At 44.9% G+C, this 22,338-nt stretch overlaps 2 protein-coding genes across 5 annotated transcripts in view; one reads left to right on the forward strand and one right to left on the reverse strand.

Moving 5' to 3' along the window:
* Positions 1 to 7,883, forward strand: part of SDCBP (syndecan binding protein) — a 31,738-nt gene extending 23,855 nt beyond the window's left edge. The window contains exons 5-9 of one of the 2 annotated variants that reach the window (XM_059994682.1): positions 1,105 to 1,266; positions 3,016 to 3,191; positions 4,537 to 4,708; positions 5,470 to 5,561; positions 6,805 to 7,883. In XM_059994682.1, the coding sequence (XP_059850665.1) occupies positions 1,105 to 1,266; positions 3,016 to 3,191; positions 4,537 to 4,708; positions 5,470 to 5,561; positions 6,805 to 6,859 (657 nt within the window). In that variant the 3' untranslated portion in view covers positions 6,860 to 7,883. The remainder of the gene's footprint in view (positions 1 to 1,104; positions 1,267 to 3,015; positions 3,192 to 4,536; positions 4,709 to 5,469; positions 5,562 to 6,804) is intronic. The other variant, XM_059994681.1, reaches the window with a different exon arrangement.
* Positions 7,884 to 8,188: 305 nt separating this feature from the next.
* NSMAF (neutral sphingomyelinase activation associated factor) overlaps positions 8,189 to 22,338 on the reverse strand; it is a 61,175-nt gene continuing 47,025 nt past the window's right edge. The window contains exons 17-31 of one of the 3 annotated variants that reach the window (XM_059994679.1): positions 22,237 to 22,288; positions 22,012 to 22,132; positions 21,510 to 21,641; positions 20,736 to 20,778; positions 20,262 to 20,425; positions 18,720 to 18,819; positions 16,366 to 16,424; positions 14,150 to 14,217; positions 13,327 to 13,394; positions 12,796 to 12,919; positions 11,778 to 11,861; positions 10,751 to 10,901; positions 10,208 to 10,310; positions 9,971 to 10,080; positions 8,189 to 9,049 (exon numbers count right to left, since the gene is read on the reverse strand). In XM_059994679.1, coding sequence (XP_059850662.1) covers positions 8,955 to 9,049; positions 9,971 to 10,080; positions 10,208 to 10,310; positions 10,751 to 10,901; positions 11,778 to 11,861; positions 12,796 to 12,919; positions 13,327 to 13,394; positions 14,150 to 14,217; positions 16,366 to 16,424; positions 18,720 to 18,819; positions 20,262 to 20,425; positions 20,736 to 20,778; positions 21,510 to 21,641; positions 22,012 to 22,132; positions 22,237 to 22,288 — 1,474 coding nt within the window. In that variant the 3' untranslated portion in view covers positions 8,189 to 8,954. Of the gene's footprint in view, positions 9,050 to 9,970; positions 10,081 to 10,207; positions 10,311 to 10,750; positions 10,902 to 11,777; positions 11,862 to 12,795; positions 12,920 to 13,326; positions 13,395 to 14,149; positions 14,218 to 16,365; positions 16,425 to 18,719; positions 18,829 to 20,261; positions 20,426 to 20,735; positions 20,779 to 21,509; positions 21,642 to 22,011; positions 22,133 to 22,236; positions 22,289 to 22,338 lie in introns of all 3 variants that reach the window. The other 2 variants (XM_059994678.1, XM_059994680.1) reach the window with 2 other exon arrangements.

Below are 22,338 nucleotides of genomic sequence, written 5' to 3' on the forward strand. Positions count from 1 at the left end.
TCTTTTCCAAAAGCAAGGCCGCTGCAAAGCTGCTCCTTTTTTTGTCCTATATTCCAGCGAAACGAAATAATTCATTTGCTTAAGTTTTTCTTTTTCTATCCTATTACCTAATTTTCCTGTGCTCTTATAGCTATAATCATTGACTTTTTGTAATTCTTCAAAAGTTACATTTTCTGGTATTGTGTTCTAATTTGTAGTATAGCTCTGTGTGTTACGCCGATAGACCATCAACTTTGGAATATGGTATCATAATTACCATGAATTCTGAACGAAAAAATTTGCAGTCCGTGGTATGTGTGTAACTGAGGTTCCTCTTTCCCTATCATTGCTGCTCTGAGCATCACAGTTATTAGGTAGATCAGAGCTTTTTATGATAGATTCCAATTAAGAAGCCTTGGTAATAAGCTCTTCCCTCACTGTCTCTGGTAGAGGGTAAAGGGTCCACTTAAAACAATAAACTGATTTTGGTCAAGAAAACTTGAAAAAATGAGGAACTTGAAACAATGGTACCTGACAGAGTCCCTAGTATAGCTATTCTAGGGCTGTTTGGTGTGTCTGTTCAGTTGGTTAATCCGTAGATGTTTATCACTGGGGACGAGAAATACCATTTGACTGTCTTGTGTGTGCCAGCACTCGTATAACATGCACTTTTCATCCTCACAGTGGAGCTGTGAGCTAAGAAGTTTTCCCCTTTTATAGAAACTCTGAAAGCGTAAGTAGATTGTTGAAGATTGTTGAAGAAGGCCATATAAAAGAACCCTCTGGAAAATGCTGAGTGAATTTCAAAAGTATGATATGGCCTTTTTAACATTCAAGGATAATTTGGCTTGAAGACAAGCCAAAGTACACATGCAATAGATGCCAGTGAATTCACGAGGCAGCAGAGAGAGTCTCTTGGAGACATAGATGTGGGAATAAGTTACCTGAAGAATTAGTTTAAAAAAAAAAGTCATTTTTGCAAAAAATCAAATTTTATCTGAAGGAAATAATTTTCAGATTACATTTTGGGAAACCACAACTGAATATATTCAAGTAACTTACCATTTTAGAGTTTTTCAGGGAGAATGTTTCTAAATATTGACAGGTTGTGTATGTTTCTGTCAGCAGTTGGTAGCAAGAGCTTCCAGCATGAACTATATGGTGGCTCCTGTAACTGGTAATGATACTGGAATCCGCAGAGCAGAAATTAAGCAAGGGATTCGGGAAGTCATTTTGTGTAAGGATCAAGATGGAAAAATCGGGCTCAGGCTTAAATCCATAGATAATGTGAGTATTTTGTACTGTTTATTTGAATTTGTCTATTATTAAGTGATCAACGTTAGAATAATTTAAAATGTAGGTGCTTTAGTTTTAATGGTGCTCTGTGATCGAGAGTATTTTAAATCCAACGTTCCACTTGGAGACGCCGCCCTGTTCTGAAGAGGCAGAGTTGGGACTTCCAGCATTACTGTGAATGAAATTTTTTTTTCTTTTTTGAGTCCTTTTCTTGGAATAAAGTTGACTAGTCTGCCTGTAAACATTAACAGTTTATACAAGTAGAATTCTGGCATTGAAATAGGGCAACACATGAGAAAGTTAAGGGAAGACTGACCAGTGAGAATCAGTGGTCTTATGATGTGTGTTTTTAAACTAAAAGATCATATAACTTGTTGTAATGTGGTCTTACAGGTCTGTTATTTCCATCCTTCAGTTTGGGTTTAATGAGGCATTTTCTAGGCAACAGTGACTTTCAAAAGTACTTTAGAGTTACTTTTGCCTCTCACCTTACCAGACTGAAGAAATTAAACCCGGTTACTCTGAGGAAACGTTCAGGAATGTCGAGGATGTGCTGAGTCTTCACCCCGATTTGTGGGTTTAGGCATTATGTATTGGATTCCTTTTCAGTCTTCTTAGCTCAGTGTGACCACCTTTGCACATAGAAAAGGATGGTGTGGCCCATGGCGGAAGGTGGCTGAGGGCATTGTGTTTGTCTTTGCACACTCGTGGCTTGTGCAAGACACGTGAGCTTGCTGCTCTGGGAAGCTCGGACTTCTCTGCTCTCCCTTCCTGTTCGGTGAATAGAGTACACTGCTGCCCCTTCCTCTGTCCTAAAGAAGGAGACCACACTCTTCACAGCCCATCCCCCACAGCAGTTATCCTTGCAGTGGGTTTGTCCACTTGACTGAAGCTCGTTGGTCCAGCCACTTTGCTGGGTGCCGCCTAGTTTCAGGCCCTGCCCTAAAGTGTAAGACATGTGACATCATGTCTGCCCCAGCTTAAGGCGGGAGAAAGGATCCAGCCTTATGAATGCTTTCGTATTGATGCTTTACCATGCTTCCTTTTCCTTCATGCTTACTTATTTATATTGTGCTCAGCATCTGAGATTGAGAGTTTACATAAGTAAAAACATCCCTGTGGGTCTAGTTCTCAGGTACTCGTACTTGAGTTTTCTGTATTTACTTCATAGGAGATTCTTTTAACTGGAATGGTATTGAATGTGCCCACCTTTTTAGGCTGTTAAATCTAATCGTAGTGATTATGCATAATTTAGCAAGTGGGCAAAGGAATTCTTCAGCTCAAAAGGTAGAGTTCTGACCTTAGACTATCATTTTTTAAACTGTAAGAGAAATCACACAACTTCTAACACTTTACTCCCTTTCCCCCTAAATAATGATCAGGTGCTAATACCTGTTTGGTATTTTATCAGACTCATAGAAGCTTACATTTATTACAGTAATCTGACTTTATTTTCCTTAGTCTTTTTATTCCAAGATGGGGGGGGGGGTGATGGAGGTTGGTCAGGTGGGTCATGATTTGAGGTAGAAATTACCACTGAGATCTCACTTTTTTACCTATTTCTTAGGGTACTGCCTTGATAAAATTTTCAGTTTCGTTCTTGGGGATAATGACACATACTTACTCATGTAATTTTTTTATTTTTAAACAGGGTAGATTCCTAACCAGTTGGTTCCTAATTTTCCAGCACTTTTAAACATGTAACAGCGGTAAATGACCGGTGATTTTCCTGTTCTCTAGGGTATATTTGTTCAGCTAGTCCAGGCCAATTCTCCGTCCTCGCTGGTTGGTCTGCGATTCGGGGACCAGGTGCTCCAGATCAACGGGGAGAACTGTGCTGGCTGGAGCTCCGACCGAGCACACAAGGTGCTCAAGCAGGCTTTTGGAGAGAAGATCACTATGACCATTCGTGACAGGTGAGCTGACTAAACAGTCCACGGGGACACTCAAGACTCGTTTTCCTTTTCTTGGGCTTTTAAGATTCTGTGAATGTAATATTTTGTTGCAGAAAATGATCAAATGTTTCTGATTAGCCTTCTACCCTTGCAGTTGTGCAGTGCAGATTTTTCTTACGTAGTTTGACTTTTTAAAAATAGCATTCTGGTTTAGCATACACTTTATTTCAGAGCTTATAGAAATCGGTCCTCTAAGAAGTCACTTTCCTTTCTTAATCTGTTTCTCTAGAAAATAGAAAAGAAGGATAGAAAGGTAACTAAGCAGGCGTCTCAGCCTTGCTTTCCGGTTTCCTGCTCAGGGTAGACACGTGGTGCAGGGCCCCTGCAGAACTCCACGGGGTCTGCAGGTTCAGGAAACCCAATCTGGCCTTTTGGGTGGATGAGGCTCTAGTTGTCAGATGGGAGGATGAACGCTTTCTTTAGCGTTTATTTATATTGGAAACATTCAGCACACGTACTGCGGGCTTCCTTCCCGGCCACATGGGCGTTGAGGGTGGACCTGTATCACATTGTTAGCTTTAGGGGCTTTATTCGTCTTAAATTTGTTTTATCTACCTGTGTGTTTCCATATCACACGTGGTAGGTGGTAAACATTTTGTAGAGGAATGCCACCTTTGCTTTATATCTAAGGAAAATTTCAAAAAGTAACTTGGACTAACACGAAGACATGACTGTTGTGAAGTTTATAACGTGCAGTTCGTATTTTGTCATGAAACCTGTGCAGTCACGTGGCAGCAGAGTTGCAGAGTGGGCAGGTGCAGCTGGCGGGCGGCCGGTGCACACAAGCACACGGCCGTCTTAACCACCTTTTCTCCTAAGGGGCTGGGGAACTTCCGTCTCGCTGCTTCTGTGGTTCTTCTAAAACAGAGCAAAAATATCTTCTATAAAGTTTTCGAAATCAAGATGTGAGAAATATTTTAAAGGTTCTAAACAAAATAAGTATTTCCTAAGAAGTTAAAAAGATAAAAATTCATTTTTAAGACTCATTTTTGTTCAAACCTGTCTTCATGTTAAATTACAGCGAGTACTGTAATTTCAAGGGAAGAGCATATTGCTAAACTCACGAAGGTTAAGTCTTTGATGCTTATAAGAAGGAAATCGTAAGGCAGGCAAACCGTCATGGAGAGGATTTCTTAAAAAGTCATCTTTTGCACTAAGATGTACAAAATCCGTGCCAGACATACTAAGTAGCTCTCATTGGAAACAGTGAGCTTATCGTGACAAAGTATCCAGTATGTCAGAATGGAGAGCCATGAAAATGCTTACTTTGGAATTAAAGTTTTAATTGAAGCCATTATGTTTACAGGCCCTTTGAACGGACAATTACCATGCATAAGGACAGTACTGGACATGTTGGCTTTGTCTTTAAAAATGGAAAAATCACATCCATAGTGAAAGATAGTTCTGCAGCTAGAAACGGTCTTCTCACGGAACACAACATCTGTGAGGTCAACGGACAGAACGTCATTGGACTGAAGGTCAGGAGCACAACTTAGGACTCACTCTGCTGCAGTTTGATTTTAGCAAAAGCGTCTTTTTCATTTGTCTATTTCACTGGTGCTGTTATTGACCAACCTGTAGAAATTCAGTGGGGTCCTGGCCTCTGGCCGTGCTCTCACGCTGGGGCTACCACCTGGAATTGTGGCTTCTGTAGTGGGGGGCAGGGGCTAGGCTAGATCTCTGAAGTCCCTCGACCTAGAACCGTGGAGACCTGAGCACTGAAGATTTTGAGGACACTCTGGATGGATGAATGATTTTTTCAATCCAGGAGTTGTAGGAAATGCGCAATAGTTTACGTTCAGATTAGTACTTCATTCTTATGGTTTATTCCCTCCACATATTCCTAAATAGAACTATTTTGAGGTCTAAAGGTTTTCATTAAGACCTGCTCGTTTCATTAACCTGGGTTAAGAATACAGTTAGCCGAGGGGCTATGGTAACATTGTATATGGGGACAGTGATTTGATCGTACGTGATGAGAAGAATGATTTGTTGGCTGATATTTTCAACTCGGTTTACTTAGCAGTTACCACTCATGAAATTGTGGTTCTGTTGAATTGAAACTTGGTAAAGAAACTAGAAAAACTATAAATGCCAAGGGTCGGGATTTTAGAGGCATTAGCAAAACCTCAAAGGACATATATATATATATATATATATTTTTTTTTTACCAACAACAGTTTTATATGTATTTAACAAAGCCTCAGTAGAATTAATTTTCATTGTGTGTTTTCAACAGGACTCTCAAATCGCAGACATACTGTCAACAGCTGGGAATGTAGTTACTATTACAATCATGCCTGCTTTTATATTTGAACATATTATTAAACGGTAAGTAGACAAATTCTTCAACCTGATGCTACGTTCACGTGACCTCATAGAAGCACTGTGCTTCTTGTAATTCTCAAACCTTTGGGTTTTTTTTTTTACCTAAGAGATGACATTGGCATTATCTAGAAATTTGAAGTAAATGATTTAAATCAGAGGAGTTGGTTGGTAAGGATGACCCCTCACAAATTCCCAAGTATGGAATAAAATCCACTTCCTAAATTTTGATGTTTCCTAGTAGAAAAAGGTACACAGCAGGGGTGGGCAGGCTCTTATCTGTTTTCAGTGAAATCGTAGTTATGGTCTGCCTGCAGCTCCTCCTCTCAGTAGACACCTGCTTGTGGTTCATGAAGAATTCTTGCATGTGGGGTGTTGGAGGGAGTCTTTTTTTTGGCTGTGTTGGGTCTTCGTTGCTGTGCGCGGGCTTTCTCTAGTTGCGGCGGCTTCTCGTTGCGGAGCACGGGGCTCTAGACACGCAGGCTTCAGTAGTTGTGGCACACGAGCTTTGTTGCTCGGTGGCATGTGGGATCTTCCCGGATCAGGGCTGAAACCCGTGTCCCTGAACTGGCAGGCGGATTCTTAAGACTGTTCCCCAGGGCTTCTCTGGTGGCACAGGGGTTGATTCCCGGGAGCATCTCAGGAGGCAGCAAAGCGTGTGGGGTGTGCTGTCCGTCCTCAGGAATGGGACTGGAAAGCTGAGGAGGGAGAACAGAAAGGGGGCGGCCAGGGCTGTCTGCCCAGCAGCTTTTACACTCTGGCTTGGCTCAGCCAGCGTAGAATTCTTCTTGCAGAATCTACCTTGCATGTGGAAACAGAATTTAAAATATTAACATACCACCTGTAATGGTTTGTTTCAGCTTCTGGGCAGAATGCAGCTAGCCGCTCTTGGGGTCTTGGCGGGGAGAGTTGTCAGGGCTGATCCTGCAAGAGCTCACTTTTCTTAAACCAGTAATAGCTCCCACCCACTTCCTGCCAACAAGTGGCATTGTCGTCTTCTTAACTATCCAGCCTTGATATACAAAGAAACAAGGACTTTTCTGTATCTTATCTAACTTGACTAGCCAAGATGCAGATAGCTTTTCACACTGGGTATTTTGCAAACTACTAGATTACCTGAGACCCTTCCTTAAATCTGAACTCATTAAAAAAAAACAAAAAACCTTCCCCCCGCATTCCAACCTGATGCTAACAGCGCTAGTCTGGATTGGAGTTTCCTCGGCATTTAATAGAAGCGACTCTCTTGTAGGATGGCCCCGAGCATTATGAAAAGCTTGATGGATCACACCATTCCTGAGGTTTAGAAGCCGCGGCGCAGTGGAAACTTCACTCAAGTTCTCCCGTTTACATCTCTGGCAACGTACCTTTCTATTATGCACATGAAGCTTTCTAGGAGCCAGCAGGCGTATTTCCTGTCTTACAGCAGGGCTGGGGATCTTACTGTCTGATCCGGTATCTTGTTCAGACTTCAAGATAGTTGTAGCCTTATCCTGATTTTACAGTTGAAAGACTTACTTTTGTAGACTAGTGTCTTTACTGGAGACCGACTGATACAGGCTCAGCTCTGTTGGAACCAGTCACCTTCAGTCCTGGGTATCAGGTAGTGCTGTTCATATCACTTTAGTTCTATGGCATATGTGCATTTTTACTGTTACCCATAGTACATTTAGAATGATTACTTTTTTCTTTCAGTTCTGTTTGTATAAAACACCAATTAAGTAACACTGGTTTCATTCCATGTAAAGCATTATTATACAGTGTATGGAGGCTGCAAGAGACTGTACTGACTCGCATTACGTTTTAACTGCCTTTACTTAATATGCTTGGAGTGTCACCATAACAACGTTAAGCCTCTAGAATAAAAGCCAAACTCTTGCTGCCTTTCTCAAACCCCCAATGCAGTTCTCTGTTAAACGGACACTAGCCCAGAGCAGTGTAACGGTACGTGCTGAGCAATAGCACAGCTGCTTAGCTGCATTTGAGATTTTCTAGTCCTTGTGTAATGGAAACTTCTCTCAGTTACCAGTATCATTTTCTGAGAAATGAATCACTATATATGTAATGTAAAAATTCTTGTGCTCAATAGGAGAAACTTTGACTTCTTTTCCATGTGTAGATTAAGTGGGATAAGACCTGGTTTTAGGCACTTACATGTAACCCAGCTGCTCTGGGATGCCTTAGAATGCTATCATTTGTTCCATTTCCTGACCCCTCCCTGCAAACAGAATGACAGAGACACTTCATCCTGATTTGTTTTTCCTTCTCTTTGGTTTATGACTATTCTATTTTAATTGAAAATGTATAAATAAAGTTAGAGTTTAGTCTGTCTGTTATTGCGTCATTGGAAACATTAGGCCTGTGGGAGAGAGTCAGCTCCCAGAGCGGCCGCCACCCGGGAGCCTGAGGAAAGCCCCTCTGTCCTGAGAGGGCCTGAGTGTCGGGAGAAGGGCCTCCAGGCGGGAAGCTGGACCACACTGAGCCTATTGCTTCCCTGGGGGCACCCAGGCCGAGTCATAGTTAACATTCAACATACACCAGGGCTTGTAAACGGTGCAAAGATCTTACGTCGCATACTTGCTGTGGTTCAGAGGTCGTCAGTGCTACTGCTTCACAGCTTACCTCGTGCGAAATTCAGAAAAGCCAAGCACAGCACGTTTCTCAGTTTGATTCTCTACCTCGTTATCTGGACTTCGGTCTGAAGATAGTTACGAGGATGTTCACGGTACTCAGTATGGTTTTCTGGAAGGATCAGTACTTGAAGTACCCAGTACTTTGTTAATAAATCATTTAAATGAGAAAATGAAAACTGCTTTCATTACAGAAAAATATTTTTAATGTCATAGAAAAGATGGGCATTTAATAGCTATAATGAAATAAACCGTTCCCAAGAGCTGCTAATCCTTCCCCAGGTTCTTAGAACCTGGGGCCAGGCGGTTATAGAAAGTAAGCACTCTGTGGAAACACACGTCCCAAAACCCAGCGGGCAGCAATTGTGTCGAGTAGGAAGACATAACGGAGTGCCTCGGCAGCAGAGCATACTCACATTTTCTTGGAAAGTCCTTAAATTGTTCAGTGCTTTTGGGAAGTTTCCCCAGCGGTTTAGTATCTCTTAGCTACGCTCTTTGCCACCCAAACCTGTCTTCTGACCATGGTCATCCTGGGCTGACCACCTGCCTTACAAATGTTAACGTTTTTCTCCCCAGTACTGCCACATCTCCATCTGCCTTAGAGCATGACAACTAATGGCTTTCAGTGAAGTCACCATGATTTATAAAGTTTAAAACCACAAATTTCTCATGTGGTAAGACTTCTACTATAATTGCACGTTCACCAGTTCGTTTAAAAGTTTGGTTTAAAAAAGCATTACATAGAGTTCAATAATATTCGAGGAAAAGGCACTTAATACTGCAATTTCCAGAACATAATTTGTCTGTCTTCCCCTCCCGTGATGACACTGCTACACTGGTCGTTCATCCACATACACGTTACGGCACCTGCGAGAAGAGACGTGTGGTTAGGGGGTGAGCTGACCAGGAGGTACCACGTGGTCTCGTCCTATAATACAATCTGCATGAACTCAGAATAACTACTCAGTACAAGGAACTTGGGAGGAATAAGAAACTATTTGAATGTAAAGCTAAAGCAACTGGGAATTGCAGAACAGAATACAAATATTATATACACCTGTGACAAAAGTCAGGCAGCAGATGAGAGAAGTAGGGAATTGGTGTGAGTTTGCTGGTTTACTTCCATTTCTATCAGGAGTCAAAGTGTTATTTAAAGCTTGTGAGCTGGGGAAGAAAGGCATAGACAAGTCACTTCAATGTATAATGTTACGAAGAAATAACCACACACAACAGTGACAGGAGGAAGAGAGTGAAGGTGGGCAGTCAGTAGATACTTATAACCACAGCCATTACAAGAATTAACCATAAATCCTCCAAGTGCTTGAGAGGAGAGGAAGACGTGCAAATGTAAGCAGAGTGAAAACCCAACGGGCAGAACGCTGACGCACACAGCAGCGCATCCTTCACTAATGTGAGACATCTCCAGAAACCCAGCTGCAGAGTCTTCCCAGGATGAGGCCCGGGGCAGGGGGGGGGGGGGGGTCTGTGGGAGGAAGACTTCATTTCCACTGATTCATTACTTTGGTACCGTTTCCATTACTTCCGTATTGTCTCTTCCTACCGTGTGCATGCATTAAATGCACGTGAGCTTCTACTTGGCTTTTAATTCTCCACGTGGGAGCTAAGAACTTCCACTCTGGAGTCGAATGTCTCAACCCCGCCAGGATCTGGAGGGGAACGTCCACGGCACAGAGGACACACGGGGAGTTTTCTGCTTGAGAAGGGCTCGTCTGCTGGTGGGAAAAGCAGGTTTGGTGGAGTCAGGTCAGCGGCAGGCAGACAGCTTACCTGTGTGGCCCTGGATTCTCTCCCTGATCTTCCCCCCGAGAAGGTCCCAGACAAGCAGCTCACCGGACTGACTCCCGGATAAAACAGAATTTCCGTCCCAGAGAAAGCACCTGCAAGAAGGATTCAGAGATCATCCTTTCATCGTTGGTCACGAAGGAAGGGCCAAAGCAGGCCCTGCGCCGTGATCGTGAGCCCGTCCATAAATGTCTTCACCACGAGTAACTCGAGAAAGTGCACCTCTGGGGCTCTTCCGAAGTCATAGAAGAGATGAGCATTCCTGTCTGCACGTCGACGACGTTTAGACAGCCGTCTTCTCCTGCGCTGAGGACATGGCGACTGTCTGTAACACAAGGCGGAACGTGGATACGGGTTACGGCTTCACAAGTGTGGTTTAGATTAACCTGAGATTTTACTGCTGAATCCAGGGGCCAAATGTTCGCTTGAGCTACAGCTGCTTGTTGTAGTTAACCAACGATGACTAGCCTCTCCCTGAAACGCTTCTGTTTTTAAGACACTGGGCCGATGACCCTTTGGTGTGAATTCATTTACACCTTATAAATTAATTTCTCCAGTGAGGTGAGGAATTAAGAACAGTACCTGATACTGCTTTTCTGATACAAATACCACATATACCGTATTTTACCATGAAGCAGCCTTACCCATAGGCAAAACCTCTTTTTATCAGCAAACAGTGCTTTGCTTTTTATGTTCTTATTATATATTTCAAAATAATAATTCCAGTTCCCCTGGTGTTAGCTGTATTAAAAAGGCTAACACTACCTGGGCTGAAAGCAGTATCACATACAGTCCCTGAGTGACATGGAATCTGGTGCAATACGGTGGCTGCAGTGAGGTCCCAGATAGTCACTGTGCCTTCTCTGGTGCCTGAAGCCAACAGTGTGCTTGCAGCGCTTAAACTGATTGTATCGACCTAGAAGAGAAGACAGACGGTACTCCATTTAGAATCATGGTCACTGAGCTGCGTTTCCCCAGCCCATTCTTTCAACACCACCTACTGAATGATAATTCATTTAAAAGTGAAATTCTTCATATGCCAGTGAATACAATGAAGTATTGCTGGGGTAAACATAACACTTTTCAAAAGAGCCTAAAATTGACAGTCTCAGAATGACGACTCCACGAGTAATAAGTGGTAGCAGGGACTGCCTGAAGCACAGCGGCTCCACGATCACCTGGGGAGGTGGGCATCTCTCGGGGTTATCCTCGCACGCCCTTCTTGAACTACACAGCAAATAATATGTCTCAACCCCAGTCAGTCTGCTGACCGTGCAGATTCGGCACCAGTTCACAACCTCAGAGGAAAGGCAGTAGTACCGCAGGCCACGGCAGGAGATGCAGCCGTGACCTCGTGGAGACAGAGCGGGTGAACAGGACGCGGTGCCAGGCTTGTGCGCCCGCTGCACGCACCATGCAGACAGGTTGGTGTCCTCACCTTAGACAGAGGGCCCCCTTTCCACCCTTGGTGTCAGAAAACACATCTAGTTGCCCCGATAGTGTGAGGATACCCAGGTATTCAACGTCGTGCTCAGACACTGGTCTTTTGGAAGTCTAGCTGGACGGTAGCTAATTCTCAAAGAAACAGCAAACTGGGGGAAAAGAGACAAAGAAGACTTGGAAGCCCAAAGAGCTCCAAGAAACGAGCTGAGAGTTTGCCTGTGCTCTCCCCTCCGATGAGCAAAATTAGTAAGCAAAGCAAAAGATCGTAAACACACAAGTGAAGCCAAGAACCTCCACCACCCCGGATGGGTCAGCTGGGCTCCCGTGCAGCTCTGTTGCCGGTACTCACGCTGACATCGTGCTCCAGCTCGGCCAGCAGGTCAAATTGGTGTCTCCTGGAGCCTGGCATCTCTGCAGGAACCCCGGACCACACCTACGACGGGACCCATTGCAGAAGGTAGTTGCAAACACTATAAAAGCATTTCTAACACGTGCAGGAAGAACTCTCCTGACTGACCAACTCCCCAGCTGCCAACAAAATGAAATGTCGTGAGGCTCGGTCCCTCTGCCACATGCCTGAGCTTTTATTCCCGCCACCACGTGCTTCCCGAGAGTCTGCTGTACCCGTGTCTGCTTCCGTCTCTTGCACTTGCTGCTGTGACTTAAGTATTGTGTGAACTAAAGAAATCAGAGTGCGGAAGTGTTATGTCTATTAAGGTTTTGAGAAAACTCAAAAAGGCAAGTCACCAAAAAAATTTACTGAAATCACACGTAGGCAAGAAAACTTACCTACAATAATGTCCCCCCTCAGAGGCGGGGGCACAGAAATGATGAAAACGTCTTGAAGAAATTCTAGTGGTTTTAGGTTCTTGCTTTCTGTTTATATAAATGCAAATTGGAAACCAAAGAGGATGAATACTGCTGTGGTTTATGCAATAAAGTTGTGCAGAATTCCAAAGAAAAGGCCAAGTATGGTCCTGCGTCAGTAATGGTGAAGGACTGTGTGTTTCTGTGTTCTGACTTTAAATACAATGTCTTGCCTTACAGTGATTCTCCACTTTAACTTGGTATTTACTGATCAACTGCTAGTTCCGTAGCTGCGTGAGGTAAGAGGGGCTGCTGTATGTTTCCCTCTAAGTCCGCTGTCTAATGAACCACCCACCCCCCAGCGGAACACACAGGACAAACTCAGGAAAACGTCCTCTTATATTAAGGTGTGCACACACTAAACACAGGCAGTAACCTTCCACATCCTTATACGTCACTCACACTTTGTGAAAAAGTGACAACACGTCAACAGCAGCGAGCTGAATGGCTTATAATATTTGTATTATCCAAACATTTTAATTTAGAAATTGTATATAAACCTTCACAGTAGAGTCCCACGACGCAGAATACAGCCTGTTGTCATGCCAACAGATCTTACTAACAGCATCATCGTGTCCCATTAATGTGTCTTGGCGTCTTCCAAATGCAATGGAATAAAAATAGCTAACATAAAAGATAATGAGAGCGATTAAGACAGCATTCCAGCTTAATGTTAACACTCTTAAATACATCTTCAAGAAACTTTAGATCATTTAATTCTATACTTATTAAGGCCCACTGGAATTACAAATTACTTGTTCTCATGTTATTAAACCAAATACTCAAAATGTGAATTTAAAACTAGAGATTTCCAGGTCTGGCTCATCTGTGTTTTTACCTCAATTTAAAAACTTAGAGGAAAATAGAGTCCGACTGGAGAAATTACTAGATTCAGGTAATCACATCCAAACCCAACTGTCCTCATCTGTTCCCTTTTGAAAACAACGGGAGATCCGCCCTCTCCTGCGTCACGTCCACACAGGGAGCTGCACTGCGTGTGGAATCGCGAAGGGGCCCGCGCAGATACATACACGTTGTTATCCCACGAAGAGCTTACGACAGTGGCATCTCCTGGTAAAAGTAAACACGATGATAAAGCCTGAAATACAAATGATCCAACATTAATAATTTACAAAACTTAGTGAATCCTTAATGGGGTAAAGCTATCTTACAGGTTCCCCCAAAATTCATGCTCAAATTCCGTTCATGTTGGCCTTCCTCATATTCATGAAGTTTCTTTTCATCTGGCTAATTCCAGGTGCCTAGTTTCTTCCCAAATGTAGGAAAGTCAAAAGGGTGTCGAGTGCACGAGGACCTAGCCTGACGGTCCTCACTGCCCTGGGCTGAGGGACCCCTACTCACATCAGAGTGAGTCACGAGGGGTGCAGGTGGGGACGGTCCTCAAGAATCCAAACACCGGCTCTGGGTTACAAGACTCAGGTGGGGAAGGAAAGCTTCCAAAAGTCTTTAGGGAATTTCAGAATCTTTCGGATGCTTTACATTAACAATAAAATGTATTTTTTCAGAAGAACTGATCTTCTAGTATTAGGCATCCTATCAACTCAGAAGTGCATTACGCTTTGTAAGCAGCACACAGACATTCAGTCTGACAGTTCCGAAAAAGGCAAGATTTACTAAGGAGAATTCTACTTTTTAGGTTACAGATAAAACCACAATACCATGAGAAAGGCAGCCTGAAAAAATTTCTAGTTTAGAAGGAATCTATCTAAGGCATTCTGAACAGAAATAAGCCCGATTGTTTGGGAAGAAACAAACTCATATATGCGTGTACATAAAACAAACTGCTACATGAAATTCCACCGTAACACTGATGTGAAATTAAAATGAACTCACCATATTTGAAAATGATATACTTCTTTGTAGCATCTTGGATTCTTTGGAAAACATCTTCAAGGTGGAATCTAATTTAATAATGACAAAGCAAACATATAAGAAAGATTTCCTGACCCTTACAGATGACCAGCACACGCAGAGGTAACAGGCGAGGTGACCGAGGGTCATGTCCCCGATGAGGACGCTACGGTCTGTGGAATTCTATGATCTGCGGCTCCACAACAAGGAGGTCAACTTAAAGCCATGACCGAAGGCAGATTTAAGCCTAATTACTGACAGAAGCTAAAGAGGAAGAAAAGAGCAATTTTAATATTAAAGAAAACAAAAAGATTTGGGCAATGTTTTTCTTTTTCACATAGCCCAATTATGGTGTGATATCCTTGTAGCGTATGACCATTCATGGAGGAGAAGCACTAACTTTCTAAATAATAATAAACTAGAGATTACAATGTCCAAGCTCTTAATTTCCTTGCCTAACAGAAGCTTTTAGAAGTGCATCAAGGTAAATCTCTTAAGCGACAAGACTGCAAATTACAGTGTGCTCCAAACATCCCATATTTGCAATATGTAACATTACGGTTCCTAATTTGAAAACATACAGCATGATAAATAAAAGGTCAGGTGAGCTTCAAATAATGTCTTCTGTATAGTAAAATCTAATATTGCCACCTAATTTTTGCCAACACCAACACGCAGACGTGCACTGGGGCGTCCTACAGAAAACAGTCAGCCAGCCTGGTGTGTAAAGCTGCTTTTCTCAAAATCAGAGGTTCCCTCTCGTACTAGAGGTAATCACATCAGAGGCTGCTGAGAGCTGGTCCCCCAGGTGATGGGGTCACCCGGGGGGTCACCCATAAGCCTGGACACACTCCACCTCTGAGGAAGAACCGTAACTGGGGTGATCGTCAGGGTATATATGAGTCAGTAACGCAGGTGGAAACAAAAATGCGTATAGGTCAGCAACATGAGTTATTAACGCTGAAGAAACAAACAGAAAACACAAAAGCTTCCGACTGAAAAGAACCCCCCACGCCCCCTTATTTGGCAAGTTCACAAAGAAGTGCTAGGCTTACTAAGCCTCAGAGGGTTAAAGCCCTGATGCTCGTAAAACTCACGGTTTACAAGGTCAGACCAGTACAGGGAACGGGGGGATTTAAACCATGACAGACAAATCCAGCCAAGAATGCCGGCTTTGCTAACAGGTCAGGGTCTCGTCTCGGGGGGTAGCGCCGGCAGGAACCCTGGCAAAGCGCGACTGCTCACTCGTGCCACCGCGTCGTCGTCTCGGTGACCCTGGAGTGGCCCCGTGTGTACGCCGCACGTGAACCAACTTTGGTCCACAGTGGGATCATTTTCTGTGCTTTGTGGAAAACTGTTTTACGCAATCTGAGATCATAGTTGAAAGAGAAAGGAAGGACGCTACGGATGTGAAGCCACGATCCCAGAATCTGAGAGCAGTAACTCTGATTTGCCCGGAGGTGTGCAGCTGGACAGCACCTTTCCTTAACTTCATGGATGAAAAGCAGAATTTCCTACAATGACGACCAGAGCGCCAGCAGCCAGCCACTCACAGCCAGGTACGAACTCTGTGCACCAGGCAGCCAAGCGCCTCGCTTCTCATCTCCGCTGCCCCCGGCGCGCCTGTCAGCACGCTTCAAACGGGACGGGGACCAGGTAAACAATGACTAATGGTGTAGACGGCCAGGAAGGCTTGACGCTTAGCCCTTTCGTAGGATCAAAACAGTGAAGTTCCAGTGTGTCATCAAGCTAGTTACAAGTCCCATCAAACAGCCACTGCAGGGCTTCTGCGTGACTTTGGTAACGTGTAAGACATTAACAATGTGTGAATTAGATTTCGAGCTAAATCCTCCAGTCAACACCCAGAAGCACACACCCAGTGACGAACGTGAAAAGCTGACAGCACGTGTGCCCTATGCTGGCGACGCCCCGTGTGCGGCTCAGCCCTCAGGGCGGGAAAGGTCCCAGCACACGCTCTCGCCGCCCCAAATCCTGGGAAACCTTATCAGCAACAGAGAGGGATTTTTCATTACTGTTTTTGGCTAATCACAGTGGAATGTTACACAATACACAACAAACTAACTGCTCAAAGTTTATTTTACGTGGAGGCAGCACATGAAGGTACAGTCCTGGACCGAGTCAGGAAACTTGGACATTTGTGATTCCAGGTAACCCCCCTTTCAGGTAGGAAAACCTACCTTGTGAGGTTGTAAAGACAGACGACCCACTGTGAGAGACTGCTATTCCAGTGACTGCCCTGTTGGAAAACAAGGTTTCATAAATTACCATCAACCACGTGCTAGGACACCGGTCTCCTTCAAGGCCTTGATTTAATTCAGCCCAAGTGTCTGTCATCGTTTTCGTCACAGCTCGTTCTGCGGGACCTGTCCCACCTTCCACCAGGCGTTAGCAAGTCATGGCTTGGCAACTTCTAATTCTGTCCTGACAACGCCTGCGGCTGGAAAACACCCCGACCCTTAGGTCCCGGGCCGCCCTGCACGAAGGCTGCCTGCCCACGTCTGCCCCCTAGATAACCAGTAATGCTAGTGACCGCCACCCAAACCACTGACGCCCCCCGAGCAGTCACTGCACTCGCTTCATCACTTAGCATCTGGCCAATGACAATGTCACCGTCTGGTCCTGAGGCAGGCTGGGACGGGGACCCTTGGCCACAGTGCCTGCACCCGGATGAACGTCTCCTCCGGCAACAGATACACAAAGAAACTGTGAAACTATAAGGAACTGAAAATAACTGCGTGCGTGCGCAGCTGGGGCAAATTATGGGCAGCAAGATACAAAAAGACCAAAAAACCCAACTGCCACTTCTGAAGAGCTCGGAGCAAAAGCAGGGCACTGCCCGAGCCCCCTGCACACAGCACCACCCAAGGGGTGGGCACGCCACCTAAGCCCCGCTCCCGCCGACCCCTGGACACACCCCTGCCCTCACCCCAAAGAGGAGACCAGCTCGCCACTGCCTCGTGGGCCCAGCAAGGGTACCTGCTGTTTGTTCTCACTCCCCTCCCCCCGCGGCAGCAGGAGCCCCAATAAAGCCTTGCCTGAATCTCCTGTCTGGCCTCTTATCAGTTTCTATTGATTAAGGAGGCCAAGGACCCTGACTGGTATCAGTCCTGGCACGTCCTCTTAAAGGTTCACTCATGTCTTCACTGCCTCGGGTGACAAGGCCCCTTTCTACGTGCCGTTTAGAGAAGGTGACAAAGGAAAGCCGTGTTATAACGAGTAAGGTGGGACTCTGGGTTGCTTTGCAGGAGGCTGTGCTCTGATTTGGAGCCACCGATCGGACGGGGACTGGCCCGTTCCGTTCCACCCATGACCAAGTGTACGTGATATCAAACGTCAGACAGGACGTCGGTGGCCCTGGAGCAGAACAATGGGCCTCGTCCCTGGCCCTGAGTTTTCTTTTCTGGAACAGGATGGGTCAGCAAGGTCAGTGCTTCCCCAGCCTTCCCACCAAAGTCCATCACTAGCCCTGCAGACAGGGGACCAGGGACACTCATGACCCCTCTAGGGCCAACAGCAAGCCTGATTTTGGGGAAGAAAAGGTTTGTTAGTTTTTTTAATAGATCTTTATTAGAGTATAATTGCTTCACAATACTGTGTTAGTTTCTGTTGTACAGCAAAGTGAATCAGCCATATGCACACACATGACCCCGTATCCCCTCCCTCTCGAGCCTCCCTCCCACCCTCCCTACCCCACCCCTCTAGGTCATCGCAAAGCACCGAGCTGATCTCCCTGTGCTGTGCTGCTGCTTCCCACCAGCCAACTATTTTACATTCCGTAGTGTATATACATTGATGTTACTCTCACTTCACCCCAGCTTCGCCCTCCCACCCCATGTCCTCAAGTCCATTTTCTACGTCTGAGTCTTTATTCCTGCCCTGCAACTAGGTTCATCGGAACTTTTTTTTTTTAGATTCCATATATATGTGTTAGCATACAGTATTTGTTTTTCTCTTTCTGACTTACTTCACTCTGTATGACAGACTCTAGGTCCATCCACCTCACTACAAATAACTCAATTTCATTTCTTTTTATGGCTGAGTAATATTCCATCGTATATATGTGCCACATCTTCTTTATCCATTCATCTGTCGATGGACACTTAGGTTGCTTCCATGTCCCAGCTACTGTAAAGAGTGCTGCAATGAACTTTGCAATGTTCTCTGTGTGTATAACACACACATCTGTTACCATGTTTTAAAAAAGATACATTTTCCCTGACAATATCAGTAAATGCAACACGTGGGTAAGACATATCCTGTTCCTCCCCGAAGGTTCCCACCATCAAGGACTGGAGGTGCCGTGTACTTCTCTGAGAGGCACACGGCTGCCTGCTGTCTGCAGACCCCATCCCGTGCTCTAGAATGACCGACAGCAGAAATGACACACACCCATTTTGTGCCAAGCTTTCCCATGCCACACTGACCCCTGGTGGCTGTTCACTGCTATGGACAGTTTAGGGGGATTAAAACCAATAAAGACCCCCAGGCCAAGACCCCGGCATGTGCGAAGCCGCGGCCGAGACGTTCTTACTCTTTGTGGATTTTGTGCTGCTCGTGGAGCTGCAGTCGTGTGATGTTACTCCAGGCCAGCGTTCTGCTTTCTTCGGTCAGGTCTTCAAAAGACTCTTCACCTGGAGAGACTACGTTAAATTGCAGCTCAGTCAGTCAGCTAAATTTCTGACCAGTGTCGGAGACGACAAGCGTCAGAGGCACAAGATTTTCTATTAAAATCAAATAACCAAGAAAGCAAAACGCCCACCGAAACAGAACTGCTTCGAAAGGTCCATGTTAGTCAAGGGAGAAGAATGAGGTGCATCATCGAAATAAAACAGCAATCATTTGGAGAAAGATTAAAAAGTATCTTTGAACACTGCAGGTCTTTGTATACTTCTATCAGTGTTTGCAGAGTTTTCACTCCGCCCCTAAACTGGGAACTTCAGGAACCATGACACTGAGTAACCATTTCCTTGTCAGCAATCTTTGTAAAAACCTGACAGTTCCCTAAGAACACTGCCGTTTGCTTTTGGCTTCCAGACACAGGAAGAAGAGATGAAACCAATTACTACCACGCTCCTGGACAGGACTAGCTAAGCAGTCCCTTCACTTCTGTTTTAAGAAAGGCTGGAACAATTTCCCTTTTAAGATAATCCTCGTGGATGGGCCTGGTGACTAAGCAGAGCACGGGTTTAAGGGCATCACGAGATAATCTCCAGTCTTCATGACTTAACCCCAGAGACGCGCTGCCGGCCAGCCCTGGGTCGCGTGACCGCGAGAGGCCCAGCTGTGTGGCCCGAGAAGCCTGGACACTCCTGGGATGGAGCGCAGAGCGGGAGAAAACGAGAAATCCAGCGACTTTGCTCCCGAGGTTCCATACAGTGTCAGACTCCTGGGGGTCTGAGGCTGTCTTATGTGAAATGTAAAACGTGGAAAACTGGATGAAGGGGAGCACCTTCTCCTCCCTTTCCAAATACCAGATGTGACACAGTCAAGTTCATTTCAGCATCTGGCATAGACACTCTGTAAATGTCTGTCAAATGACTGAATAAGGAAACAGAATCAAATGAAGAAAACAGAGCACCCCGCATTCAAGATCTGTGTGTCGGGGTAGAAGAGGAGAGTCAGGACGCTGGAAGTCGTTCCTGGGAAAGAGCAGGAACGAGCAGGGCGACGGGGACTGCTACAGCAGTCACGGCCAGGGCGGATCAACAAGAACACAAGAATGGCTAAGAATCAAACACCAGCTGGGCAAACCTCAGAAAAGAAAGAACATAACAGCAACAATGAAAACTACTGCCAAGTCTCATTAAATTACCAGAAAGTGAAAGTGATTTGATTTCCTTTAAGGTCAAAAGTTAAAACAAACAAAACAACAGCACAACAACAAAGCAACAACTAAAAAAACAGAAAAGATCTGTTTGTTTGCAGGAGAAATGCAGTGAGACAGTAAGACAGAATCATCTCTAAGCTGCCCAGGGTTCATGACTGGTCTTCTCTCCAGAATCCTCAGAAACGTCTTAACCAGAAAAGAGAAACAGAAGGTGCTCACATTGTTTATTCTCTTTTCAAAATTTACCTGGAGTATCTGCCGTGGAAGCATTGTAACTGGAGGGCTGGGACAAGCTTTTAAACTTTGGGGTGATCCTTCGAGGATGCGGTGTCACAAAGAGCTGCTTTGGTGTCTGCCCGAACTCCAAGATCTGGGTGAGCATGGCTACCTTCTCATCAGGGTCCTCAATGCTTTAGGACAGAACACAAACCATGTGGTGACCTCTAGGTGCAAGCTCCTTGATCTGTATCACTTGAAATTTGTGCATTCAACAGGAGAGAGATTAACCCTCAAACAGCAATAGACGCTGCATGCCGGGACTGTCTAGACCGTATCACACATCTTTAATTTCTGAGGCTCGGTGATGTACACAGTGGTGAAAGCAAGCCGTAATTCACGGTAACATTTCCATACCTTAATATCATCAAATAACTGCACTAATCATGTAGACAAAGAGGTCATTTGTACTCATGTAGAAACTCCTTACTGACATATAAATACCTGTTCAAGTCGACACCTCCTTCGTAGGTCAGGGGATGAAACACTGAAAAAAAGAGACGTAAAACACTATTGAAAGATGTACTATTTTGTTATAATATACACTCTGTTTATTTTAAAAACTCAACAACTTTAAACTTTTATTCAAAGAAACCGATTTTCACTTTGCGAAACAGCCTGATAATATCCAGCTTGGGTAAGTATCAAGCTGAACTGTTATCTTTTCTGAGCAGCGATCCAACTGGCCGTGGGACGGTCTGCTACCTCAGGGTGCTTCTCGGTCAGCAGGCCTCTCCCCAGGAGAGTGCAAAGCACCCTGTGCGGCACGTGAGGGGTCAGGTCCACACCCATCCCCGTCGCCAACGCTGAGAAGCCCGGCGGAGGAAGAACCGGCCCCGAACAGGAGAGGGCGACCGCGGGCTTCCCTCCGCTCAGTCACAAAGACACTCTGGGGCCTTCGTGGGAACCAAGGCCACCGTTCCATCCTGCTCTGACAGAGCTTTGGTAAAAGTGATGGAACGGGATGGAGAGTACATGCTAAAATTAGAAGACTCTAGCAAAAGACCTCTTGGGACCATGGCGAAGCGGGTATTTTTAGACAAAAGCACTTTCTCTCCCACCTTTTATTCAGTATCTAGTCTGGGGTCGCTGAGCCAGGAGGCACCGTCCGCTGAGACAAGATGCTTCTGCTAAGGAAATAAGCTGCTCTGAGCTCAGTTTGGGGGTTGCTTTTGTTTCCATCGAATGCTACACGGAGTTTCAGTGACTGTTACACACCATTGTGGGCTCCAACAGCATCCCTGCCCTTCTGCTTGTAGCCAAACACGAGATCGATCCACTCGTGAAGGTGCTCTGACACGTAATCGCTTTCCAGCGCGTCTCTGCTCTTCTGGAGAAAGTCCTCGGGACCTAGTAGGTTAGACTCGATCAAAACACCCCATTCCTTTCATCTATCCATATGCAGACAGAGCTTCTGGGACAGGCACGTGGGACATATTTCTTAATGAGTCTCCCCCCAGTCATATAAAATATAAATTCTGGGGGTTGGGCGGAGAGGCAAAAACCATTTTCACCACACTTAGCTCTCTCGAATGCGTAATAATGGTTTTACATCACAGACTCATGGAATACTTACAATCTGGAATAAGACGTTACCATCTCATTTAGGTTGAGGATTATACTGTTATTTTGAAAAATCTAAGCCACTAAATAATAACACTGAAATTGCACGACTAAGTAGAGAATTTCTATAATTCAATACTTCCAAGGTGGTACTCACTCCGTGCCCAAGGGGGGAGTTCTACGTCATCAACCATCTGCCCTCCTTGTCTCTTTCCCAAATCCAGCTTCAGACTATTGACTAAAAAGCTGACATCATCACCATAGAATTCCGGAATCAGCTGAAAGTTTCAGGGGAAGAAAAAAAAAAAGAACAGTGACAAACATTTTTTAAAGCAGTCACAAACCACAAGCCCAGTGAGTCATTGGCTTGGTAACTGCTTACCTCTTTAAAATCAGTCGCACCGTCCAAACAGTTTTTCCAAGTTTCTGCAATACTAAATATGAAAACAAAATTCAACTGATTTTAAATCTAGGGAATGGAAAC

The sequence above is a fragment of the Delphinus delphis genome, chromosome 17 (assembly GCF_949987515.2).
Source record: "Delphinus delphis chromosome 17, mDelDel1.2, whole genome shotgun sequence".
NCBI lineage: Eukaryota > Metazoa > Chordata > Mammalia > Artiodactyla > Delphinidae > Delphinus > Delphinus delphis.